Genomic DNA, 27,137 nt, shown 5'->3' with positions numbered 1-27,137 from the left:
CATGGCGCCCCTCCTGCCAGATGCTGCATCCGCCCACACCCATCACCGGGTGGGGAAGACGAAGATGACGGAACAAAAGAGCGTAGCGGGAAATGCGATCCTTTCGTTCTGCTGCTCTCCTATGAGCGGCCTCTGCATACACTGAAAGTTAGAGTATGTTAGGAGACATTCAAGCTGTGCAGAATTCATCCGGTATTCGTGAATAATGAGTGTGATGCATCCAGCTTGTTGCTAAGACATCAAGTATCACTCATTGCTGCACGAATGCAACACGAGCGCTGAGCTTACTGGGAAGCACAGCATAGGTACGGCTCATGCCATGCATCTATCATGCCATGGAGTTTTATTTCATATTTGATATTTTGCTTTTGATCCGCGCCCTAAAAGCCAGAAGAGATCGATGAAATTAATGATATTGAAGACTGTAAAAATCTGCACTGCCAGCCTTTAAAGATTGCACGAGAATTACAAATTTAGTTTAACTGAGCATTAGGCTCAAATTAAATCTCAACTCAAGGTAGTGTGTGCGATTCAGTCCGCATTGGAATTCTTCTTTATTACCAGTCGCTGCATTCGCATATTTTCGGACATTATTTTTGAGAGATTGGCCGAGAATACGATGCCGATGACTGGAGCACCAACTTGCTTATTCACTCAACAAACTTAATGGGAGGACCTAAGATGCATGGTGCATTTACAAAAGGTAATTTTGCTGTCCAACAGGGCACACAATGAACAATGAATTGACAGTGAGGGCTAAGTCAACGGAAGGGGGGGGGGGGGCGCCCCTTTTACCAACGTTTTTTTCCCCATATATGACCCCTGACAAAAAGCTGAAAACCGACGGGGTGCGCTCTCACCGAATTCCGCCCCCGCCCCCAGCGCCCCCCCCCCCCAACGTAGGGAAATTTTGGCTGAGCCACTGGTCAAAAGGCACTTCTTGGGCAGATTTCGATAACGGCGAGTTATGAACGCATACTTTAAATTATGCGGCAAATTTAGAGCGATCTCAAATAATCAAAGCGTCCAACGCAGGTATTTGAAGACTTGCTCGAACCTTTGGTTCGGGAAAGTCTTCAAATATCCAAGCAGATGGTCTACAGGTTATAGCGGCCACTGCCGTGTAGAGTAATGCTGGTCGAGACACCACACCGGAGTAGAAAGCACACAACTGCCGGCGGTCAGTTTGCCAAAGCATCAAAGCCGTGTTCCATATCATACTTATATGACGAGGGCAGCCCCACTGCGGTCACCTTTTCATTAAAAGACGCGTGACGACTGAAGTTGCCCAAAATTTGGTCCTTTCTTTAATATAATGCAAAAAGCTGTACTTCTGAAACGAAGTGGAGTTTGCGTATGAAATACAAATAAAATATTGCTACTTCTACACATTTTTGTTAAACTGGCCCTGTTTCAACGCCAGGCGCCAAAATTCCTTTATAAATGGGAGCACGGCCATATGACGCTCGCATCCCTTAGGATCTAGGTCGAAGCAGTCTTCGCATGAGAGAAAAAAAAAACGTCAAGAAAAATGTCACGGCGCGTATCAGACGGAGATGCCTCAGTTCTTGGGGTCAGAAACAAACCGGAGAGGAACACATTTTTCAATAATATTACATTTCAAGAAACTAGGAGGGATGCATGAATTATTGCGGTTCAGGTTATTGCGGTTATTGCGGTTCCTCTGCAGAACGATTCATGGCTGAACTGAATTTCTACCTTCGGCTGATGCTGAGAACCGCACTTCAATCCATTGAATAAGATTGTCCTCTGTCCGGTGAGAACACACAATCACCCGCAAGCTTGTTCGTGAACAGCTGGCCGGCCGATGGCTGAGGTCGCGAACGGACTCAAATGAACGCGAACTGTTCACCAACAGCTAACAAACAGGATGCCTTGCAGAAAATGGACGTTAAATGTTTTATTTTTGCAGGGGTTGGGGGAGGTGCATCCAGAACTGTGTTCCGTGATTGGTAATATGTTTTTGGCGTCTAAACCTTTCATTTCACTCGTTCTTGCCGATGCAAATGCGTATGTCTCACTTCGCGGATCATGTACACACTCACCATCGCTTGAGACGCCCGAGTGGCCAACCAAGCGAGTGACCTGAGTTTCAAAGCGGCTACTGCGAAGCCCGGGAATTTCATGATCGGAAAACGCGTAGCGAACGCCTCTGTATGCTGTTGATCCTCACGAAAGAAAACAGACGAAAACGAGCAAAGGCCGGTCAGCATCTCAGTCATCAAAGGCCCCGCATTCGTCACGAATCAAATCATACCTTGCCAATTGTCACCACAGTAATGCTTTCGTGAAGTTTTTTTTTATCTGCGGAACACATTGCCTCCAACATAGTCACCCAGCGGCATTAGTGTTCCGGTCGTCTCCGGTGCAGCATATAGGCTCCACCAACCGGCAGCGCAGCGACCGCTCAGCCGGGGTCCAGTGCCAATCCGGCGCGCCGCGTCGCCGCGTCTGAAGAGGGCGCCAGTGGCGTCGGCCGCCGCGAACGTCGCCCCTCGCTGATGCGTCACTCTCTGGGGAGCGTTCTGATTGGCTGGCCGATCCCAGGAGGGCGCACCCATTGTCTCCATTGGCTTCCTGGTAAACAGGCTTGGGTGCCGGCGACGAATCGTAAAAGAAGATTGCAGAGGGCTTTGTACGTCACAGCCGCGATGACGGCCGCATGCCGGCGCCGCCGCTGGACGCTAGGGCTGGTAGGCTTGACAGGAATGCAGCCTCGCAGTCTCGAGTGCGTCTTAGCGGTCACGTATAGGAAGTCGGAGGTGAGCTATCTGGGCCCCTCGGCGCCAGCGCCAGGCCATGTCTCGGCGCTGGAGTTACTGAGTAGGTGCTCGGCTGATGAGTACAGCTCCCAGCACATCGCGCAACACATTCAAAAGGTGCTGAGGTCACCAAGGTTGGAGGAAAGTGGGGTAGCGGGTGCGCGACCACGCCTCCCGCCTGCTAGCGCAGCTGATTTAAGGGAATGTTTCACACTTGGTGACATTGAGGCAAGCATTTGATGTGATGAGACAAGCTCTCTTATAACTATTGGTATACTTTTAAGTGGAAAAGACTTCTCAAGATACCACAATTTCTATGTCTAGTAAATATGCGCCTCGGTGCGTCATTGTCTGATTACCTCATCATACCTTACACAACAATGATTGGGAGCCAAATGAGAGCCGTTATATCTGGAGGTCGCACTCACGAACGCCAGATATGAACAATTCGACTTTTGTATATTTTTCTCGGCCATGACCGCAGCATGGCTTGTGAAACAACAAGATTTGAATGATGTTATTATGACGTCATGAATGCCACGGGACTGAAATATTCGCCCCGAAATACTCTCACCACTTTCGCGGGCGTGTAGTGCAGATACTAGAAGAGTTTAGGTCTTAGGAAGAGCGGGGCTGTGAGCTGCACCGGAAGGTCTCCAGCATGGCTATTTCAGCTCAAAACCCTATATAAATGCGGAACACTCCTTTTAAATCCATCACTGGGATTGGGTTGGGGATAGGGTTGGGGTTGGGGGTTGGAGGATTGAGAGGGAGGGGTGAAGGGCAAATGTGCGTGGGTCAACGTTGTGGGATATTTGGTAGAATCCCACAAAGAACTTGCAGGCCTTTCGCGACGGATTTATTAGACAGGGACGCAATCGAATACCAAATCTGACATGCACCAAAAATGGGGTAAACAGGAGCGAAACCGTTCGTTTGACAACAGTCCTATTGAAACAGCGGGTGTCTCTTATTATGGAATGGTTTTTGTCTGTCATCATGTGCTATTCGACATCTTATCATCAAGTACCTCAAACGTAAAATCCCGAACAGGCATATGGTGAAACAAAAATACGCCCGAGTGGGAATAGCCGGTCTTTTATAAGCCAGTTGACATTCGAACGATTAGGGCTCCGTTTAAACTAGTTAGTAAGCATAGATAAGACAGTTGTATTAGTCTTATTCCTCGGAAAAAAACAGGAGAATAGAGGTATAGTTAGGTTGATATTTCAGCAATATGTCTTTCTCGAGGCGATAGCAGAATTTACTTCTGTTGAACAGTCACTTCGGCCGTTGTTTCGAGAAAGGCATGTTGCCGAAACATCAACCGTACTATATCTCTATTCTCCTGTTTCTCCGAAGAATAACGCTAATACTGCTGTCTTATCTATGTGGCTAATGTTCCTCGCTAATACACTGGACAACGTACGTAATTAGTGAGCATTCCAGATTTGGTGCGAAGTTTAATTATTTCCTGGTTTAGGTCCCTGTCTTTTAATGAAAAACACTCGGTTGTCTTCAACGACACGGCCGAAGCCTTGGTTAGGGCAGGCACAATGTTGGCATAGCTCGCCCTGGTGGGGAAGGCCCCCCATCACCGGATTTGACTAGTTTGATTTCAAGGGGACATACTTTTTTCTTTTTCCTTTAATTTTTGTTCTTTCCCCTGGAACAGCAGCCAGAGAAGCTAATGGAAGGTGCAGTTCTGTTTGCATTTTGAAATAGATAAGATGAAGAATGCGGTAGCTAACTTGCTTGATGAAATAAACCGCCCATATCCGTTTGTCGACATTCATCTTACAATGGTTTAGTGAACTTTTTCTAAACCGATCAAGTACAGGAGCTTTGTGAAAACCTCACCTTTGTCACCTGTGACCTTTGTCTCCGAGACTTTGTCACCTGCCACTTCAGGCCTTGTCACCTGCCACTTCAGGCTTTGACACCTGCCACTTCAGGCCTTATCACCTGCCACTTCAGGCCTTATCACCTGCCACTTCAGGCCTTATCACTTGCCACTTCAGGCCTTATCACCTGCCACTTCAGGCCTTGACACCTGCCACTTCAGGCCTTGTCACATGCCACTTCAGGCCTTGTCACCTGCTCTTGACGCTACAAGTGTCATAGATAACTTTGACATTAATGATCATTGTGACAGACTATTATTCAACAAAAAGTGGTTTCACAGCGATATTGCATAACGTTAAAAAAACTTTGCAAGCTTGAGTGACACCTTATCATAACACAGAAATGAAGGCAGTCAAGATTGAGCACCTGCCGTAACCAAGATCACAAATCTTGAGTGAACGTAGCTAGCGGGAAAACAATCAATTTTTGTCATGCCGGTCACTGCATTGAGTCAGCTCGCAATACGATTCAGAGAGCACAATCATTTTACTCCCGTGGTCTGGCCTGAAACTTCAACGAGTTATTGATGTCGAATATCCGTTCCTAGTGATCATTGACTTAAGATTTTATCATGTCAAGTCCAATTAATTGACCGTTTTGGAATCACCTGCTTCAACGATATGCTTGGGAAGTGTGTGGGCAGCCAAAATTTGTCAATTTTTGTTTATAAACCAACCACTGCGGATGAGCCCCAGGCCACCCTACATGTGGGACACTCCCAAAATACCCGTGCCACAGCGAACAGTCGGTCTCAGGCACTGGCCGGTGACCTTCTTTGCCGCTGTCGTCTGTATATTATGCACCTTACAGAAATTGTGCGTGTGAGCTTTGATGCTTGCTTCACAATGCTACCACTTCATATTTATCAATGGATCTCACATTTGCTAGTAAAGGTTGAAGCAGACAAGCTCAGGAATGTTGCCTCGTGGTACGTCCAGGCGTATCGATCTCCTGTTCACGAGCGACCTTGGACTCTATCGTAGCTTATAATTATATGCGCATTTTGCGATCGGCCTTTCACTGTAATGGAGAATGAGCATTACTGATTATTTACCTTATGCAGGTACCTACATGGCATGCTGAAGCTGCGTGCGCCTACCAGATACGCTATTGTACGATTTGCTCATTTTGCCCAAATTGGCCGAATTGATAAATCTCTTTGGTGTTGCCAACACATTTCTTTAAAATGTGTGATGCGCGTTGCAGTGCGAAGCCGGAGGAAATCTGCCCCATTTTGCCTGGCTGCGTCCGATCAAAGACATTCCAGATCTAGCTGCTGCTCCAGCTGTGTCCGACCGACTTTCGTTTTGCTGCCATCTAACGACAAAACATACAACTTCAGGTTTTCTGTCTCCGCCGGCGACGCCGTGCATAAAAGCTATCAGTCCCAGCGAGGGCTGGACGACAGGCGGCTCAACGGTGATCATCATCGGCGACAACTTCTTTGACGGCCTCCAGATTGTCTTCGGCACGATGCTCGTCTGGAGCGAGGTATGTAGGGCCCAGAATGGTGGCGCTCCTTTTCTCCCACAACGACCGTTGGCTTAACACACCATTTCCTAAATCTAAGATCGAATCGGCTTCGTGGACTGTAATTTATCATCACTAAGTACTCCTCTTTTCATTTGGTAGGTGTATTACAATTTTGCCATCGCAAATTCTGAGGAACTGTTTTTTCGTCCATTTAAAAACTGCTACAGCTATGTTGTATGATCGTTCGCTTGGCATCAATGCAATGATAACATCCTTAACATAAATCCCAGAAACCTGACCTAAGTAGCCTGCTGACCTGACAGACCTGTGCGTGTAACCCGTACGTGTGTGACCTGCGCCTGTGCCCGCCAGCTCATCACGTCGCACGCCATCCGGGTGCAGACGCCTCCGCGTCACATCCCTGGAGTCGTCGAGGTCACGCTCAGCTACAAATCAAAACAGTTCTGCCGCGGCGCGCCCGGCCGCTTCGTCTACGTCTGTGAGTGAAGCGTCAGCCGCCACGGAGCCCACGGGCTGGGACTAGGACCAGGGACAGGGAGGAGATGGGGGGACTCGTCGCTGTTGCTGGCAACTCACGTTTGGGATATGCTGGGGCACGACACGAAGGAACCAAGCATCAGACTCCGTGCAGTGTGCTGGGTTCGCATGTAAGTGTCGGCATCCCTACAGTCTGTTCGTTCCGGGCTACGACTAGCAGCAGCAGCATAAATTATGCGTCAAGCCTTGAGACCGTGCTTGCGCCCAATACAACTGCCGGAACATGATGGTGCGATTTGCGCTTATCTCCATGCGGACCTCCATTTGCTGGTCACATTCGCGATAGTATATTTCGGCTTACCAAAGGGTTTGCATCTAATATATTGCACGCATACCGAAACAGCATAAAAAGATCCAGTAAGCAGTGTCACCGTGAGTGGGTCGGTCGCATCGCGACGTGCCCCGCTCCGAACCCTCCTGCGGCCCGTCTCTGACCCTCCCCTCCGGCTTGGCCTCTGATACGCATCGCTCCGACCACCCTCCCCCCGCCCGGCCCCGGCTCTGACACGCCTCGCTTCGCTTCCCCCGGCTCCGTCACACCTCACTGTACAACCCCGGCTCTGACACGCCTCGCTCTGCCTCCCCGACTCTGACACACTTTGCTCTACCTCCCCCCGGCTCTGACAACGCCCGTGCGCCCGGCAGCGCTGACGGAGCCGACCATCGACTACGGCTTCCAGCGGCTGCAGAAGCTGGTACCGCGCCACCCGGGCGACCCGGAGCGGCTCCCCAAGGAGATCATCCTAAAGCGAGCCGCCGACCTGGCCGAGGCGCTCTACAGGTGAGCAGCGGTCCTCGCGCGGCGACGCTGACCGGCGCAGCGCGGGAGGGGCATGCGCTAGTCTCAGTTGACCGGCACAGCCCTCCTGAAGAGGTGCGTTCTGACGGAGGAACGGCACTGGGAATGTCCTTGCGCCGTACGGTTTTCGCTACGAACTATGACTTTGTCAGGATGTCGTCCGCTGACCTGCTCTCCTTCTGGCTCACGTGACCAGCCTGTCAGTTGTGACATGTCACTCGCTGGCCCGCCGGCAGTGAGACGCGTGCAGCGATCAACTGCAGTCCGTAAAATACTTCCGTGTTAGCATCGACGGTTTGGGCGCTGGGCCCTCCCTGCGGCTACGACCGAGGGATAACAGCCCGTGTGCGCCGTTCCAGCATGCCGCGGAACAACCAGCTATCGCTGCCGGCTCCCCGCTCGCCAGCCATGAACCAGGCGTCTCCCATGTCCGGCTTCAACACGTACGCCGGCCAGCTGGCTGTCAGCGTGCAGGCGGACGCCGCCAACGGACAGTGGTCAGAAGGTGAGCTCGCCGGTGGACTGTCGTCAGAAGGTGAACTCGCCAACAGACAGTGGCCAGAAGGTAAATTCGCCAACGGACAGTGGTCAGAAGGTGAGCTCGCCGGTGGACAGTTGTCAGAAGGTGAACTCGCCAACAGACAGTGGTCAGAAAGTAAACTCGCCAACAGACAGTGGTCGGAAGGTGAGCTCGCCAATGGACAGCGGTCATAAGGTGAGCTCGCCAACGGACAGTGGTCAGAAGGTAAACTCGCCAACAGACAGTGGTCAGAAGGTGAGCTCGCCAACAGGCAGCGGTCAGAAGGTGAGCCCGCCAACGGACAGCGGTCAGAAAGTGAGCCCGCCAACGGAAAGTGGTCAGAAGCGAGCTCGGCAATAGACGACGATCAGAAGGAGAGCCTGCCAAATGGGGGATAAGAAGGTAAAACCGTGAACGGACAGTGATTAGAAGGTCGCCGACGAACAGTGGCGAGGGGATAGACCCGCCAACGTACGGTGGTTACCGGGCGAAATATCTCAAAAATATGTTTTTGCCTCTTTAAAACCACCGCATAGGGTTGTATCGCCGCAATTACCCGCGCAACCCGTCAGTGTTGCCAGACAAGCTGCTGGGAGCCGGACCGCCGAGTCAGCCGGTCCGGCCTTCCCGCCGCCCCTTCTCGGCTACGCTCCGGACTGACTGACAACAGGTGGTGGGTTCGCAGACGAGTACGGCCGAGGTCAGAGCAGCAGCGCTTCGCCCCGCGGATACTCGAGCACGCCGACGCCCAACGCCAACTCGCACGCCTCCTACATGAACGGCTACGGCTCGGCAGCGGCGCAGTTCTCAAACATGGGTACGTGCGGGGCGGCAAGGGATGGTCAAGGCGGGAGGCGTTGTGTGAGCAGGGATTTCTTCGGCGGTGGAAGTCGCGGTGCATGCCACGGTTTTACATGAAAAAGTCTGTGTCTACATGTTGATTGGTTCTTAGGAAGGCTAAATACATACCGTTTGGCACTAAGGTGTCTACCCAACTGGCTCTCCCGAGTCTGCGAGAAGTGCTCGCTGTTCTGTTCGAACTGCTTAGATTCAATGTTCAATAGTTTGGTTCGCAGTTTCGGTGTCTGATCAGGCAATGGGGCGTCTCCTGGGTGTTCGTTTGGTTTTCGTTTCATTTCATCCTCAGCACTGCAAATGTGAAAGAATACCAAAAATCTGTCTTGCTCAGCACCGTTACGTGAACTTTGATACTTGGTATATGTCTGACTGACTGAATTATGGTCTTTTCAGGCATGGGAGGAATCATGTCATCGCCGTTCGCTACCATGAACGCATTTGCACTGTCTGCTGCCGGCGGCGGACAGCCATATGCATCGCTGACGTCAAAATGATACTAGAGACATCTATGTGTGGTAATATGAACTATTGACACTACACCAAAACACCGCCGGGGACTGCGACGGGACACAGGTGTGCAGCATGCGTGGAAGGAGAATGGCGGACGGCGCGGCGGAAGTGGGCGGCGGATTTTGAGCTTTAGTATGTTTCCTATTTCTTGTCAGTGATATTAATTCGCTACGATGTGCTGATGAATACGTGACAAGACAGCCGTTGGCGTTCTCTGGCTTCCGTCAGCCTTCAGTACCACATTTCGGTCGTCGATATTTTGTGATGTTCGTTTACTGTTTGTCACTACCATTGGACCGTGCCGGCACGTGGTGCCGCATGGCTTGAACGCGATATTATTAGATATTTTGGCAGGAGCTCGCCGCCAGATCAGTCAGGACTGGTGCAAACATATCATACTCAATCAACGAGCTGTGCCTGAGAGGCACTCTCGCACGGACATACAGGAAACGGAACATGTGCCATACTATGTCAGTTATAATCTAGTCACTCTACTTGTGCTTCTTGTCAGCTGCCTGAGTTGTATGTCTGACTTCTTGAATGTCGTAACGTAGGCGGTGGTCAGCGGTCTCGTGACCACCGCGAATCATCAACATTGCTCCGTTTCATATATGCGTGTGTTGTACGGTGTACATATATACGTGCAATATCAGAACTGGTCTTTTTCCCGTCTTTAGCAGACCACTGCATTTCATTCCACTGTCACACAGGCGATTCTGTTACGCTTTCCATGAACATCCTGCCTGGATATGGAACATGCCAGCGCTCAGCAAAACACCTACACGGAACAGCTCCGAATTGTTCGGGCTTTAGCTTGGTCGATCCTCCTGTTCAGTCGGTCCTCCTCCTGTACATCGGTCCTCCTCCGGTTCGTCGGTTCCTCCTTCTTAAGGACGGAGGAACACGCCAAACTAGCCGATGACATTGCAAGGCATTCAGCTACCCGTACAAGGCGAGTTGGGGGAGCCATAACCTCACGGCCGGTGGCTCTCGACGTGTCTACACGTGTAATGGGAGGTTCTCGGGGTGTAGGCCAGACTGCAGTCAGCCAGTCTGAGGGTCGTAGGCCGGACTGCAGTCAGCCAATCTGAGGGTCGTAGGCCGGACTGCAGTCGGCCAGTCTGAAGGTCGTAAGCCAGACTGCAGCCAACCAGTCTGAGGGTCGTAGGCCAGATTGCAGTCAGCTCGTCTGAGGGTCGTAGCCTGGCTGCAGCCAGCCAGTCTGAGGGTCGTAGGCCAGACTGCAGTCAGCCAGTCTGAGAATAAACACGCCGAGTAGCCACTGACCAAGGAGCAGATGCGGTAAATGAAACAACAACGACAACCAAACTGCGGTCATTGGGACGACTGTAACGACTTGGCCAGGTCACGTGTCTATAAATCGCATGCGTACGCAGGTGTCTGCTGCTCAAGAGTGGGCGACTGAATATCAGATATTTATATAGACTTAATGTCGGGCATAGAGGCATATCGGACATCGAACTAGGCCACAGGCTAATTTAAGCCCACCGCCGCTACTGTCATATGGGAGATGGCCTGACGCCAGCTCCGAGCTTGTCACGTCACGGAGCCATGCCGCTGCCGTTAGTCGGCGTATGTAACGCGCTTTTACGCACGTGTCCGTGACACCCAACTGCCACCAATGGCTCTGCAAGATGCACCTAACCGTGATGGCAAGTTTCTCCTCAGCGTTCCAATTCACAAGAATGAAGGCTTTGACCCAAGCGTCACCCCTGAGTTTATGAAGCTGGTTGGTACGTCAGGTACATCAGCCGCTGGCACTAATCCAAAGGCACAGAGCATTTTCACGACTGTATTGTACGTCTGTAGAAAAATAAACACCATCCATCATATCCAAGGCGTCCGAACATCACTCAGCACAGTTAATCGCTGCCAAACATTGGTGAAACATCGTGACAAGAAAGATGGCGGCGTTCGGCTGTCCGGCGGTGGACAAAACGCGGTGACGAGACTCGATCGCCTCGCCTTCCTCCAAAGGGCTCTGGCGGACTAGCCAGTGCACGCAGCTTCAGTCAGCACTCAGCGACTGACCAGTGTACACAGCTCCAGTCTCACCAACTGGCAAGTGTTCACAGCTCCTCCATTCACCTCCAACGGGCCGGCGGCCGCTCCAGCCTACCACTTCTGCAGCGGTGCGCAGCGGGCGTGTTCAGCACTAGCAGTACGGGTAGCCGGGGCAGGCGGCAGCACTGACGCCGGCCGGGTATTGGCCCGTGTACTGGGGCAGCACGGCGTTGTTGCAGTAGGGGAAGTTGGGGCAGGCGGCCGGCGCCAGACCGGCCGGGTACTCGCGGGCCAGCGGCGCGCCAGACGGCGCCAGGCGGGCCAGGTTGAGGGCGGCCAGCGTGTTGGCGTCGTCGCCGCAGTACGGGTAGTTGGGGCAGGCGGCGGGCGATACGCCGGCCGGGTACTGCACCTGGGCCGCGCAAGCGGCGATCAGCACGGCGAAGGTGACCTGCGGACCGGAGGTGACAGTGAGCGCGGTCACCAGGCAGCAGGAGTGGAAAGCCATGCATTTGATTGAAAGGGAGGAGGTGTGGTTTCTATAAAACACAACCTTACTGTTCCTGGAGACCTTCAGCAGACTTCCGGGTACCTTGTGCCTCACAGTCGATGATACAAACATGGAAGGAGTAGGGGAGTAAAGGAACGGTAGTGTCTTGAAAATAGGTGTGAAATTTCACACCTATTTTTTCGTGCGTAGTCCTGTTCATTGAGCAACACACATTGCAATGAATAAGTTACTCAAGTGGCACACACCAAGCGCTAGTTCTCGAGCTCACTTCAGTTATGTATGGTCATCTAAAGGTAGACTTGGCCACTTCAAGAACAGAAATATGGGCTATACAGCGTCTGAAAAGCCACATTATCCGATCTTTTTAGAACTTCCCACTATATAACGGCATTTGCCAACAAGCAATAAAACGCATCCTTAGCCTAGAGTTGTTTCCCGTTGTTCGTTCCAGCTGACTTACCAGAGACTGCATGGTGTCAGCTGAGTGGAGCCCAATGGAAGGATGTCCGCCTCTTCGCACGTGGCGTCTTATATAGCGGCCGCCAGCCAATGTCATGTGTCATTGGAATTCAGCGCGCAGCACCGTCAGCTATGTAGGCGCCAGAGGCCAGGCGGCGAGCATCGAAACTCGCCACACAGACAACCAATTGGTCCAGGGCAGCCTCAGGGAACCATACGGCAGGCAGCGACGGGCTAAGCCTTGCATATTAATTGGGGCTGTTAATGCTGTAAACATTGCACAAGGGTGTCTAAGCAAACTAATCGTTATCCATCGGTCGATATAGGATAGTGGTTCGCAATGAATGTAAACCATAGAAGTCATCATCGGCCACTTCAGTTAGTTGGCGTCAAAATGTCATTTGTCTTGCAAACAGTGATCATGCGACACAGCTTGGGGACTGCTGGAGTTGGAAGCATTTTCGGTCGAAATGTAGGAGATCTATAGCGGTGAAACGTGAACGTTTGTGAAGGGTTACATCTTGACATTTTCCAATGCAGGTTGATGTTGAGATGCATCTCAATCGGGAGGACATTTGATGTTCCGAAAGCGCGCGCCGGCGCCGGTTCCCGTGCGTAGGCCTCAGACGACGTCTTCGTCTCCGCAGCTGCGGGAGCGGCCCACTCGGCGATATCCGTATGGAAACAAACTGGTATCTGAGATACTCCGATGTCCTCCATAGTTGATGTCCATTTCCGCATGGAAGCATACCTGCGTCTTCAGAATCTGAGAAGCTTTGCCTGAGGTTTGCTCACACCGACGTTGTTGTTTTCGTTGTTGTTTTTGGTAATGAGTCTGACGGCCCTATTCAGCACGTCATTGCCGCCGAACTGAGTGATGCATTGTTAATAATAAGAATTATTTCCAACACATTTGCCGCCTTAAGATGCGGAAAGCCAAAGCCATTTGCGATGAAAACAACGCTAGTGCCATATCGTCTCAGACAGTCCCAGGGGTAGCAATGCACCGGCCGTCACAGTTGGCCGTGATGATGCACCGACCGTCACAGTTGGCCGTGATGACGCACCGACCGTCACAGTTGGCCGTGATGATGCACCGACCGTCACAGTTGGCCGTGGCACCTATGGGTCCTATGGGCCCCTATGGTTTGAGGAACCCCTTAGACAATGCGTATGTCTAAGTCGGATAGAGACCACGAACAGCGAACGGTCGGCTCTATGCCCATATGAGCCCTTGAAAAACCCATTCCCCAAACAGGAACGAGGCCGGGGCCCGCAATTAGCGATGTTCGGAGTCCCTAACACAACGGGGGGCTCCTGTGTCGATGAGGCGCCACGGCGCCTACCGGAGGTCCTGCGGCAGCAAGTGGCCTCAAGCCGGAACGCTGTTTAAGGAGACCCGAAGAGGGACCGAGTGGTCTCGAGACCAAAGACCAAGGGCCCGATTGGAAGACTGAGGGGTGGGAAGTGATGATTGTAGATTACATTAAAGACTCCCGCCCTTGGGGCCGGGATCTCAAATGTCAGCAAGAGAATCTCTTGCCCCAACAGGCTCGCCTGAGACAAAGCGATCCTCTATTTAGGCCAGAGGTCACCAACAACGAACAATCGGCTCCGTGTGGTCTGATATCTGGGGTCAGTTTTCCAAGTAGGAACAAGGCCAGGCTCGTGATTTACATCGGTCAGGCTCCTGTATCGTTAAGGGGCCCACAGTGCCTAACATGGCATTTTGTGTCAACATGGGGCCTCGAATCGGTCAGGGGAATATTTGTTCAACGGGGACGGACACGGGAGCCCGAATGACAGAAGCCTCTTACGCTGGTTAGGGCCCCCTGGCAATGAAAGCAAGCATGTCAACTTATGATGACTGCTCCCATTCAGGCAATGAAAGAGCCCTGTGTCTGTGAGGGCCTCCAGTACTAAACGGCGGGCCCAGCACGGGCTCATTACGCCGAACTGGAGTCTATGTGGGAATTATTTGACCACATGCAGCGATCAGGAATGCTGTTGCATCAATGAGAGTTCCTACATAGATCCAGGGTCAGCTGCGCGGGTCAGAAGGTCTCCCGCGTCAGGGAGCGGACCAATGTGATACGATGTATCTATCCCTCTAGGGGCCTCCGGTTCAATAAGGGATCCCACCTCGCATTGCCAGAATGACGGCCGGAAAACACACGGCGGTGAGACAGAATGGCCCTTCAGCCCTTGACCGACAACAATAATGTGTCCTGTAATGTACAGCTGAAAGGGACCCGTTTCCAGGAAGGAAACGAGTAGTATGATTAGTGTTGAATGGAGAGGGTCGAAATGAGCTATAAAAAGACAAACGCAAAAGGCCATCCCATGTTTGATTGAAAACTTCCATTTTTTTAGCAGAATTAACTGATGAAACATATAGCATCAAAGGGTTTGAACTTGCGGCGCTGGGTGCCGATAGTGTAGCCTGCGTTAACCACTGCGCGTCCGGGAAACCAGAGGTACGGGACTCGATTCCGCGCGTTGCCCGCCCTTGCTGTCAGGGTGAGAGGCAGGCGACGCCATATAGCGCCAGCAGCTGAGTGCGTCGTAAAGTCCGAAGGACACGACCGCAATCTCTGCAAGTAGGGACAACGATGGCTTCGGTTTGCAGCTTCCGCCAAGCGGAACAGCGTTGCTCACTGCAGGTAGGAAACGCCAGGGGTGCGTGCAGTGCACGTAACAATAGCCATCGTAAAATAATGGCCTTGAATGCCTTCAGACTTGATTCGTACATACCAAAGGTTAGCCTGGGCAAGTCTTTTACGGAGGTTCTACGAAACGAACGAAAAATGGAGGTTCTATCTTTCCTTTTTCCAGCTCCACCACCAAATTCCAGCACCATTTCGCGGTGTTGTTAAGGTCATTCCGTTATAAGCACCAATCTAAAACTGTACTGTTTAAATATACGCACAAAATGTCTCTTCATGTGCTATTTTATGTCCTAAGGTGTTCGAATCTTCTTCTTGTAAATGCGCTATCATTTTCATCTACCTGTTGGCCACGACCTAGCCTTAACCGCGGGCCGACGCTGCGCGACCTACGGAGCCCGCAACACCTGGCGTTGGGTTTTTTGTTAACACGCGCTCATTTGACTTGAGTGGGGATCAAATTGACCCCCGAAGGTTTTTCCAGAATGGTTTCCGAACGACGCGGCGAATCCGCGCAAAATTTTGCAAAGCTGTACAAAAATGAATAGCAGATCGCTGTGTATCAAACATTTAGATGTATCTTGCAAGGTCGTTGATCTGTGGTTTTATGGTTGGTTGGTTATGGCAGATCCAAATCAGGCCATAGTATCAGCAAAGTCAATTTCTAGGGAATCGTTCAATCTGATGCAACAACGGAGTGTTAAACGAAGCCATACATCTCTAGGATGCTTTTTGAGGAAATGCCAAAATTGTATGAGCAAATTACATTGACCTTAAGTCAGGTATGAAGGACAGGCCAAGGTCAGAACAAAACTATTTATTACTTTAAGGCTTGTTGCATGTGATAGTTTCTAGTCCTCATTTCGAATTTATTGATATCAGCAACTACATTCTACACCTTTCATAGACTTCGTACAGGTCAGAAGAGAACATTATCCCGAAATGACCCAGGTAAACATTTTGTTTTTAAGAACATACCGCTTACCGTAATCTTTATTGCCCATTCAAACGCAAAACTTGTATGACTTTGGTCACAGTCTCGGTCTTGTCTTGTCACAGTCTTGATTTTGATCACAGGCAGTCTTGCATGATTGAGGCCATCACGACCTTCAAAATGTCAAACAAGATTGCTGACCTTAAATAAGCATGTGACATGTTGGTTAGAAACTGTGATCTAGGTTCTGGGGGCACTTCGGAGACCTCCTGGAATTTGACCTTGTTTAACCTTATTTGACCCACAGGTCATGTCCTAAGCACCTGGAAATTTGACCCAAGTGAGTTCACGTACAGGTCAACACACCCTGCGAGTTTGGTTTTTCTAGCTTCCTTAGTTCTCGAGATCTCAGCTGGGGGTCAAATTGACCCCCACACGAGCGAAAGGTTTCCAGCCGACCACCCGGGCTCGTGTTAAGAAATACGAGTGCGCATGCTCAAAACCATGTTATATAATTCGAAACACTAATCGATTTTGAGTGCTGAACATTTCGAAGCAAACATGGCCTTGGCCTCGTTGATACAAACTGATGGCCTGTTTGACCTTCAATCCACCTTCGCGGAGTCCTTGATATCTCTGCACAACCGAGACCAAAATTTTGACCAAGTGTCTGAGTTATAGTGGTTTACGAAGACTCATTTGGATCATTGTATAATGAAAAATACCGGCGATTTATTTCATGCACTCGTAAACGCATGGTTTTTAAACTTATAGACCATAAATATCAAACAGAATTCATCTCGTAGGAGCGTCTAGCTTCTATTCCAGTTATGGAAGAGGAATTATGTATATAACTGTGTATAATATATATGCCCTAATATGCATATATATGCATATATAACATATATAATATATATTATATGCATCTATTATATATATATATATATATATATATATATATATATATATATATATATACATGCATACATTTATATATATGCATGCCTTCGGGAACAACTACGGCATATACGGGAATTTTTCCTTGGGAGGGGGGGGGCTATCCCCATCGGACGGCCGCTTGTCAACCCTGTGCTCCCTCCCCCCCCCCCACTCCTGCCAACCTTCCTCACGAACGCCACATATGAATGACCCGACCAGCAAATTTCTCTTGGTCTCTTGATCACCGCATGGCTTATGGGATAATAGGTTTTGAATAATGCCAATATAACGCCATGCATGTCAAGGTAACATAAATGCTCTCCACTTTCCTCCGCCGCTTTCACCCGGTTGGAAGTACATCGCACCGACCCATAGCCCCGGACCATTTCCGCAACTGTATTGTACGTCTGTAGAAAAATAAACACCATTCATCATATCCGAGGCGTCCGAGCATCATTCAGCACAGGTCATCACTGTCAACACCGTGACAAGCAAGATGGCGGCGTTCGGCTGCCCGGCGGTGGACGAAACTCGGTGACGAGACTCGATCGCCTCGCCTTCCTCCAAAGGGCTCTGGCGGACTGGCCAGTGCACTCAGCTCCAGTCAGCACTCAGCGACTGGCCAGTGTACACAGCTCCAGTCCCACCAACTGGCAAGTGTTCACAGCTCCTCCATTCACCTCCAACGGGCCGGCGGCCGCTCCAGCCTACCACTACTGCAGCGGTGCGCAGCGGGCGTGTTCGGCACTAGCAGTACGGGTAGCCGGGGCAGGCGGCAGCACTGACGCCGGCCGGATACTGGCCCGTGTACTGGGGCAGCACGGCGTTGTTGCAGTAGGGGAAGTTGGGGCAGGCGGCCGGCGCCAGACCGGCCGGGTACTCGCGGGCCAGCGGCGCGCCAGATGGCGCCAGGCGGGCCAGGTTGAGGGCGGCCAGCGTGTTGGCGTCGTCGCCACAGTACGGGTAGTTGGGGCAGGCGGCGGGCGACACGCCGGCCGGGTACTGCACCTGGGCCGCGCAAGCGGCGATCAGCACGGCGAAGGCGACCTGCGGGCCGGAGGTGACGGTGAGCGCGGTCACCAGGCAGCAGGAGTGGAAAGTCATGCATTTGGTTGAAGGGAGGAGGTGTGGTTTCTATAAAACACAACCTTACTGTTCCCGACGACCTTCAGCAGACTTCTGGGTACCTTGTGCTTCACAGTCGATGATACAAGCATGGAAGGAGGAAAAAAGTGAGAGAGCGGTGGTGTCTTGAAAACAGGTGTGAAAGTTCGCTTGTCCATGTGCGCAGTCGTGTTCATTAAGCACCATATATTGCACTGAACAAGTTGCTCAAGTGGCACGCACCAAGGACTAGTTCTCGAGTTTATTACGGTTATGTATGAACAACTAGAGTTAGGCTTGACCATTTCAAGAACATAACTAAGGGCTTCAAAACGTCTGGAAAGTCACATTACCCGATCTTTTAAGAGCCCCCCCCCCCCCCCAACTATATACCGGCATCTGCCAATAAGCGATAAAGCGCATCCTTAGCCTAGCGTTGTTTCCCGTTGTTCGTTCCAGCTGACTTACCAGAGACTGCATGGTGTCAGCTGAGTGGAGCCCAATGGAAGGATGCCCGTCTCTTCGCACGTGGCGTCTTATATAGCGGCCGCCAGTCAATGTCATGTGTCATTGGAATTCAGCGCGCAGCACCGTCAGCTGTGTAGGCGCCTGAGGCCAGGCGGCGAGCATCGAAACTCGCCACACAGACAACTACCTGGTCCAGGGCAGCCTAAGGGAAGCCACACAGCGGGCAGTAACGAGCTAAGCTTTATATATAAATTGGGGGCTTTTTAATATTACATACATTGCACAAAAGTGACTAAGCAAACTATCCTTTATCTATCGATCGGTATAAGAAAGTGTTTCGCAATCAATGTAAGGCAACAAGATCATCATCAGCCCCTTTAATTACTTGGCGTCAAATTGGCGCGCAGCTACAGGGAGAGCGGGAGGCTTCCCCCTTTTGCCCACATTTTTTTACTCCAGCACCATCGGCGACTTTGGCTCTTTTGCGATGAGTGCTCACTGAGGTTCGCACCCTCCTCCTCCCTACGAATGTCCTGGCTGCGTACCTGGCTGAAAAAGTGATGTAAACAAACGTTCCCACAGTAAAGGTTTCTTAGGACTTTTCTGAAGTCCAGAAATGAGTTATTTTTTCGCTCGACGTTTGCCGTGTTGGGGAATGCAGGAAGGGACGGAGGGGGGGGGGGGGGGAAGAGTGACCACCTTATCTTCGTTCCTGGATTCACTCTTGCTCTGACAGTACACCGCCATAATGGGGCAAAAACCGCAGCTGCGAGCAACAAAACGAAAGTCAGTTGCTGCTTAAGGTAATTTTCAAGAATTTACCAAGTAGGAAGTCCATCAAAATGATAGTGGCTTATGCTGGTTGGCCTAAAAAGACGGACGGATATCGGGCGTGCGGATATATCCGTCGGTGTTTTGAGGTTTGGTGCGAATGTATACCAATTAGTCTCGGCTGCTGACGGCTCGCAATTGACCTAAAAACCGAAATTCCCGCGTCGCAAGAAACTTATAACCATTGCCGGGAAGCATGGTGCCATGACGCCGACCTGAGTCGTGACGTCATACCGTGACACCGGGCTGAGCCGTGACGTCGTGCCGTGACGCTGGTCTGAGTCGTGACGTCGTGCCGTGACACCGGCCTCAGTTGTGACGTGTAATGTGCAGTCAACTGCATTCTAGTGACGTCTCTGCCTGCCATGAAACGTTGCACGAAGTACAACTATTCATGATAGCAAACCTTTCTACTCCAATGTGATAAAATTGAAACATGGCCATGCGCCACCTTTATTTTCTATAAATTTGCAAATTAAGGGCAATATCACAGCTTTTTATACTGTTCACTCATTGTCAGATCAGAAGCGTGCGATTTGATCAGAAATGCCAGTTTTGTCGGAAAGCTTCTGAGTAGCTTAGAATTTGGGTTTGAAGCAGTCACTTCTACGGGAAAAATCTCATTTGACTCCCTACTCACCACCATGGCAGTCATGGGCATAGGAACAGGGGGGAGGGGGGGGGCAGGGGGGCCATGGCCCTCCCCCACTTTTCAAGGTGGGGTGGGGGGGGGGAGCAATGTTAACTGGCCCACCACTTTTCAGATTAAGGTTGCAGTTGGCTTACTTTTGCACGGCATTAAACATGCATGCCGATTTACCTAGTTCACCAACCATCTCCCTTAAGATGCGTCACTTTTTTTGTTTGCTTATTGGCCATCACTTAGTGTTATATCCGCAAGGCCGACTCCGCACGGCCTGGATGCTGCAACGCAGGGCGTCGAGGCTGTTATTGCTATGACTTGCGAGCACGCGTGTTCAACACCAAATTACGCAGTTTCTTATCAGTAACCAACTCTGACAGGATCTTGAGCATTATAGGACGAACATGGGCTAGCCACGTTAATACAGATTGTGAACCACATTTCATCTGCAATCTATAGTCAAGGAGAACTCGATATCTATAAAGAACACGGAAAAACCATGGAACTGGAGTCTATGTGAAAACTATCGGACTGCCTGCGGTGATCAGGGATGTTGTTGCGTCATTGAGGGTCCCTGTGCTGATCCGGGGCTAACCGTGGATCGGTTAGCCCCGGATCAGCGGTTTGCCCCCGGATCAGAAGCGTGTGGATCAGAAGGCCTCCCATGTCAGGGATGGGTACAATATGATATGATATATCCTTCTAATGACATCCGGAACGACCAGGAGATCCCACCCCGTGCCACCAGAATGATAGCCGGAAGACACTTTGCGATGGGACAGAATAGCCCTTCAGCTCCTGACCGGAAACGGTAATGTACCCCTGGTGTCCCACTCAAGAGGCCCCTTGCCCGGAAGGGAATAAGGGGCCTCATTATTGCTGAGTAGAGTAAAGCTCTCATTATTGTTGAAAAGCACAGGTCGAAATGAACAACAAAAAAAAAAAAACGAACAACGTCATGCCATATTCGCCTGAGAACGTTTATTTCTTTCAGAATGTATTATTGAAACAAAATACGAACATGCCCGCCCGCAACCTCGAGAGCAAGGACAGGGATAGTCTGGGTTGCAACTTCCGTAAAACCGATAAGTTTCGGCCTCTGCAAGTGCCACCAGACGGCGGGCGCCATGTTAATCTGTCTTCTGGACAGATCAATAGCTGCTGGAACACGAAAAATAGAGATTTTACATCCACTTTTCCAGTTCAACCCCCCGATTCCAGCCCCACTTTGCGGTGCTTTAAGGGCCAATCCGTTCTTTTCATTAATCTAAAAATTGCACGCGTGAAATATGTCCTCAGACTGCCTTCTAAATACAAGATATGATGTCATGAAGCGTTCAAGGATACTTTCTCAGAAGCGTCGTCATTTTCGTCCGCCCGGTAGTCTCAACTTAATATTAGTTTCTAGACCAACTCTGCGCGGCCTACGGAGACTGCAACACCTGGGGCGAGGCTTGTGTTTCTAAAATTTTAGAGTGCGCATGTTCAAAATTAGGCCACATAACTTGTGTAACTATTTGACACAAGTGTTTAAAGGTAATCTTCGTCCACCGATGGGCCACGGCGAAATGAACCACTGAGCTTGCTCTCCGCAGATTATGGAGACTGCAACGCCTGGTGTCGAGGTTTTTGTTGCTAAGATTTGCGAGCAAGCACGTTAAAAAACATGTTAGATAGATGAAGTGCATCACTAATCGGTTCTGCCTGAATGGTGAACATTTTCAGACAAACATGGCCTTGCCATGTTAATACAAATTGTTGATCACTCGATTTGCAATCAAATTTTCGCCTCCAAATTTGGATCAAACATATCGATCTACAGCCTACCTTCGAGATGTCCTCAATATCTGTAGAACCAAGATAAAAAATTGACAAAGCTTCTGGATTCTATGGGTTTAGAAAGAGTCAGCTAACTACTGTAACTTAAGAGCGTCGGTAATTTCCTCCATGCCGTCGTTCAACGCCTGATTTCTGCAGCTTGTTGACCTCGAAATGCAAACAAAATTGAGCTCAAGGTAGCTCCTAGTTTCTGTTCTAGTTACAAGGTAAAATTAACAATAAAACGAAAAAAACCGGGTTACTTGTTAACAAGCAAGCCATATCCGAGGATTTTTTTCGAGGGGGGGGGGGGCACCATAAGATGGGCTTTTGTCAACCCTGTGTTCCATCTTGGCAAGGCTCCGGCTACGCTCCTGCCTACACACAAAAGCAGGTCAAGTCGCGCACGTTGCATGATGAGCAATGAAATGTCCGTTGGGCCAATCCATACCTAAGGCAGACAGCTTCCCGGAGGCTATTTTCTGCGATGGTGTGGTGTAAGGGAAGATAATTCGGGAAAAATGCTGTTGCAGATGTCCAACACATGTTTCATACACCATGTAAAAGCAACGCTGATCCAAAAGTGTGCAACAAAGTAGCCACACCATCAGCTCGTAGTCAGTCATGCGGGAGACATTCAGGCCAGGGCAGTTACCACCGATGGCGAACAGCAGCAGGGCTCAGATAAGGAACATATCACAGATGAGCCTTATTATGTTGGTCGATTCTTTAAGAAATCTCCATTTTTATGAACTTTGTTACATTGTTTCTAGCGGTTTCAAGCTCCGGAATTTGTTTCCGCCTAAAATGCTACAAGTCTTATTTCTTGAAAAGCAGCCGGCAAAATTAAGGCGCATGAAAAATATGGCGCGCTGTGAGCCATCGATCCACTTTCAAAATTCTCACCAGCCTATATCCAGGTCATGTTTTGGCATTTACACTGTGGAGACAAATGCTCCTTAATGACCCAAAACACCTACCCGCTCGTGGAATTTCGTCTGCCCAGTAAACACAATGTTAAAATGGGCGAATAATCTAGGGAAGCTGGATAGCATTATTTGCCAAATGACAGATGCGTCGAATAGGCAAGATTGTGCACCAGTGATAAACAGCTCTAGGTGCATAGCGGCCATGACATTTCAATAAAGAGCGATGACATTCTCCATCCCTACCCCTCCCTCCCGGTCATCGGGCTCCTTGTCCCGAAAAAGTTCCTGAAGTATACCCTGAGCTTGCCCCCCCCCCCCACTTTTTGAAACGTTCCTACGCCTATGATTGCAGTAACAATTTCATTTTGCCTGCTTTTCCAACGTGTGTGTTCTGTGATGTCTGCAAAACATTAATATGTCAAAATGTTGATGTAATAAAAGCTACGAAAGCTTGGAACGCTCAGTTTTCAGAAAGGGATACGCGAACATGAAGCCATCGTGCCACGAATTAAACGAAACGTTATGCTACGGTTTTGACTTCTCCCCTCGTGCGTTTACCATAGAAGCTCTTTTCGAGGCGCACATGGCTTTGTGAATGGAAGCATCACATGGTTCATGGTGACGCACTGGTTCAAACTTCAAGCAGCGCGCTGCTCAGTAGCAGGCCCTTGTCGCACGCTGGGCCAATCGCAAAGCTCTTTTACTCACTAAAGCAGAGATGCGCACAGCGGTTGTCATGACGACGGTGATCGCGACTGTAAGGGAGAAATACTTGCTGCTACAGAGCGCTGACAGCAATATTTGGATGCGAAAATGATTAAAATTGATATCGCTCTCATGACTTGACGGTGCTGCTGTGGCACCACACATTGCTATTGTCACACGTAACCGGTCCTGAGGTTTCACGAAGGTTTTTAAAAATGCCTCAAAGATGGGAGATTTTCTTTTAAAACAAAGTTTCACCTGTAAAGATACTGAAGGAAGCATCAGATATGATGACACGAGCTCACTTTGTAAGTGTTGGTATACTTTTAAGTGGAAAGGGCTGCTCTAGACAACACAATTTCTCCGTTAAATAAATATGATCCTCGATGCGTCATTGTTTGATTGCATCATCGTATCCTGTACAAAATTGATTGGGATGCAACTGACGGGCGTTTTATATGGAAATCATGCTCACGAACGCCAGATATGAACGACCCGACCACCATCTCTTTTAGCCTTGATCACCGCATGGCTAATGGGATGACAGCATTTAAATGCCGTTATTATTACATCATGCGTGCTAAGGTGACTTCGAAACACTCCCCCTGCTCCCCTGCCGTTGTGATCGGAAACACCTAGCACGACCCACAGCCCAGAACCACTTTCACAACTGTATTGTACGTCTGTAGAAAAATAAACACCATCCATCGGATCCGAGGCGTCCGAGCATCACTCGGCACAGCTCATCGCTGCCAAACATCGGTCAAAACATCATGACAAGCAAGATGGCGGCGCTCGGCTGCCCGGCGGTGGATGACACGCGGTGACGAGACTCGATCGCCTCGCCTTCTTCCAAAGGGCTCAGGCGGATTGGCCAGTGCACACAGCTCCAGTCAGCACTCAGCGACTGGCCAGTGTACACAGCTCCAGTCCCACCAACTGGCAAGTGTTCACAGCTCCTCCATTCACCTCCAACGGGCCGGAGGCCGCTCCAGCCTACCACTACTGCAGCGGTGCGCAGCGGGCATCTGCGGCACTAGCAGTACGGGTAGCCGGGGCAGGCGGCAGCACTGACGCCGGCCGGGTATTGGCCCGTGTACTGGGGCAGCACGGCGTTGTTGCAGTAGGGGAAGTTGGGGCAGGCGGCCGGCGCCAGACCGGCCGGATACTCGCGGGCCAGCGGCGCGCCAGACGGCGCCAGGCGGGCCAGGTTGAGGGCGGCCAACGTGTTGGCGTCGTTGCCGCAGTACGGGTAGTTGGGGCAGGCGGCGGGCGACACGCCGGCCGGGTACTGCACCTGGGCCGCGCACGCGGCGATCAGCACGGCGAAGGCGACCTGCGGGCCGGAGGTGACGGTGAGCGCGGTCACCAGGCAGCAGGAGTGGAAAGTCATGCATTTGGTTGAAGGGAAGGAGGTGTGGGTTCTATAAAACACAACCTTACTGTTCCTGGTGACCTTCAGAAAACTTCTGGGTACCTTGTGCTTCACAGTCGATGATACAAACATGAAAGGAGGAAAGAAGTGAGAGAGCGGTAGTGTCTTGAAAATAGGTGTAAAAGTTCGCTTGTCCATGTGCGCAGTCGTGTTTATTAACCACCAAATATTGCACTGACTAAGTTACTCAAGTGGCACGCACCTAGGGCTAGTTTTCGAGTTTATTACGGTTATATATGATCAACTAGAGGTAGACCTGACCATTTCAAGAACAGAAATATGGGCTACAAAACGTCTGGAAAGTCACATTACCCGATCTTTTCAGAGCCCCCCAACTATACACAGGCATTTGCCAAGAAGCGATAAAACGCATCCTTAGTCTATCGTTGTTTCCCGTTGTTAGTTCCAGCTGACTTACCAGAGACTGCATGGTGTCAGCTGAGTGGAGCCCAATGGAAGGATGCCCGCCTCTTCGCACGTGGCGTCTTATATAGCGGCCCGCCAGTCAATGTCATGTGTCATTGGAATTCAGCGCGTAGCACCGTCAGCTGTGTAGGCGCCAGAGGCCAGGCGGCGAGACATCGAAACTCGCCACGTAGACAACCAATTAGTCCTGGTAACTTTAGGCAAGTCGCAGAGCAGGCAGCGACAACCTAAGCCTTGTATATTAATTGGAGGCATTTTAATGCTACATACATTGCACAAAAGTGTCTAAGCAAACTAACCGTTGTCCATCGGTCGGTACAAGATAGTGGTTCGCAATCAATGTGAGGCAAAAAGATCATCATCGTTACTTGTGCTACTTCTTGTTACTTGCCACTTCAGTTACTTGGCGTCAATTGGCGCGCCAGCCAGAGGGCGGGGAGAGTGGCTTTTCCACCTTGAGCCCGCATTTTTTTACTCCAGCACCATCAACGACTTTGGCTCTTTTACGATGAGTGCTCACTGAGGTCCGCACCATCCTCCTCCCTACGAATGTCCTGGCTGCGTACCTGGCTGAAAAGTAATGTAAACAAACGCTCCCACAGTAAAGGTTTCTTATGATTTCTCTGAAGTCCAGAAATTATTTATTTTTTCGATCAACGTTTGCCAGTGTTGGGGAATGCAGGAAGGGACGCAGGGGGGTGGGGTGGGGGAGGAGTGATCACCTTATCTTCGTTCCTGGATTCACTCTTGCTCTGACAACACCCCGTCATAATGAGGTAATAACGGCAGCTGCGAGTAACACGGCACGACAGCCAGTTGCTGCTTAAGGTAAGTTCTCGAGAATTATCAAGTAGGAAGTTTATAAAAATAACAGTACGGATGCTGGTTGGCCTAAAAAGACGGACGGATATCGGGCGTGCGGATATATCTGTCGGTGTTTTGAGGTTTGGTACGAATGTATACCAATTAGTCCCGGCTGCTGATGGCTCGTAATTGACCTAAAAACCGAAATTCCTGCGTCGCAAGAAACTTATGACCATTGCCGGGAGGCATGGTGCCATGACGCCGACCTCACTCGTGACGTCGTGCCGTGACACCGGGCTGAGCCGTGACGTCGTGCCGTGACACCGAGCTGAGTCGTGACGTCGTGCCGTGACGCCGGCCTGAGTCGTGACGTCGTGCCGTGACACCGACCTGAGACGTGAAGTCGTGCCGTGACGCCGACCTGAGCCGTGACGTCATACCGTGACACCGACCTGAGACGTGAAGTCGTGCCGTGACGCCGACCTGAGCCGTGACGTCATACCGTGACACCGGGCTGAGCCGTGACGTCGTGCCGTGACGCCGGCCTGAATCGTGAAGTCATACCGTGACACCGGGCTGAGCCGTGACGTCGTGCCGTGACGCCGGCCTGAGTCGTGACGTCATACCGTGACACCGGCCTGAGTCGTGACGTCGTGCCGTGACGCCGGCCTCAGTTGTGACGCGTGATGTGCAGTCAACTGCATTCTAGTGACGTCTCTGCCTGCCATGAAACGTTGCACGAAGTACAACTATTCATGATAGCAAACCTTTCTACTCCAATGTGATAAAATTGAAACATGGCCATGCGCCACCTTTATTTTCTACAAATTTGCGAATTAAGGGCAATATCACAACTTTTTTATACCGTTCACTCATTGTCAGATCAGAAGCGTACGATTTGGTCAGAAATGCCAGTTTTGTCGGAAAGCTTCTAAATAGCTTAGAATTTTGGTTTGAAGCAGTCACTTCTACGGGAAAAATCTCATTTGACTCCCTGCTCATCACCATGGCAGTCATGGGCATAGGAACAGGGG

General features: G+C 50.5%; 4 protein-coding genes across 6 annotated transcripts in view; 1 reads left to right on the top strand and 3 right to left on the bottom strand.

The window, feature by feature from the left end:
- Positions 1-10,061, top strand: part of LOC119112117 (transcription factor collier) — a 59,623-nt gene extending 49,562 nt beyond the window's left edge. For 2 of the 3 annotated variants that reach the window (XM_037236144.1, XM_037236146.1), the window contains exons 9-14: positions 6,031-6,179; positions 6,534-6,660; positions 7,365-7,500; positions 7,878-8,023; positions 8,709-8,855; positions 9,290-10,061. In XM_037236144.1, coding sequence (XP_037092039.1) covers positions 6,031-6,179; positions 6,534-6,660; positions 7,365-7,500; positions 7,878-8,023; positions 8,709-8,855; positions 9,290-9,390 — 806 coding nt within the window. In that variant the 3' untranslated portion in view covers positions 9,391-10,061. The remainder of the gene's footprint in view (positions 1-6,030; positions 6,180-6,533; positions 6,661-7,364; positions 7,501-7,877; positions 8,024-8,708; positions 8,856-9,289) is intronic. The other variant, XM_037236145.1, reaches the window with a different exon arrangement.
- A 1,144-nt stretch (positions 10,062-11,205) lies between these two features.
- On the bottom strand, positions 11,206-12,445 carry LOC119112942 (cuticle protein 1). Its single transcript, XM_037237248.1, has 2 exons — positions 12,403-12,445; positions 11,206-11,882 (listed from the first exon to the last, which is right to left on the bottom strand). Exons 1-2 carry the CDS (start codon positions 12,412-12,414, stop codon positions 11,583-11,585), a joined length of 312 nt encoding a protein of 103 aa, XP_037093143.1. The 5' UTR covers positions 12,415-12,445; the 3' UTR covers positions 11,206-11,582.
- Positions 12,446-17,321: 4,876 nt separating this feature from the next.
- LOC119112864 (cuticle protein 1) lies at positions 17,322-18,576 on the bottom strand. Its single transcript, XM_037237152.1, has 2 exons — positions 18,513-18,576; positions 17,322-17,987 (listed from the first exon to the last, which is right to left on the bottom strand). Exons 1-2 carry the CDS (start codon positions 18,522-18,524, stop codon positions 17,688-17,690), a joined length of 312 nt encoding a protein of 103 aa, XP_037093047.1. The 5' UTR covers positions 18,525-18,576; the 3' UTR covers positions 17,322-17,687.
- A 5,520-nt stretch (positions 18,577-24,096) lies between these two features.
- LOC119112878 (cuticle protein 1) lies at positions 24,097-25,363 on the bottom strand. Its single transcript, XM_037237169.1, has 2 exons — positions 25,292-25,363; positions 24,097-24,774 (listed from the first exon to the last, which is right to left on the bottom strand). The coding sequence occupies exons 1-2, from the start codon at positions 25,301-25,303 to the stop codon at positions 24,475-24,477; spliced, it is 312 nt and encodes a 103-aa protein (XP_037093064.1). The 5' UTR covers positions 25,304-25,363; the 3' UTR covers positions 24,097-24,474.
- Positions 25,364-27,137: the final 1,774 nt, after the last annotated feature.

Source organism: Pollicipes pollicipes, unplaced genomic scaffold, assembly GCF_011947565.3.
Source record: "Pollicipes pollicipes isolate AB1234 unplaced genomic scaffold, Ppol_2.1 Scaffold_7261;HRSCAF=8764_pilon_pilon_pilon, whole genome shotgun sequence".
Classification (NCBI taxonomy): Eukaryota; Metazoa; Arthropoda; class Thecostraca; order Pollicipedomorpha; family Pollicipedidae; genus Pollicipes; species Pollicipes pollicipes.
Note: the sequence above shows the minus strand (reverse complement) of the source record. Positions and strands in the feature narration are given on the sequence as shown.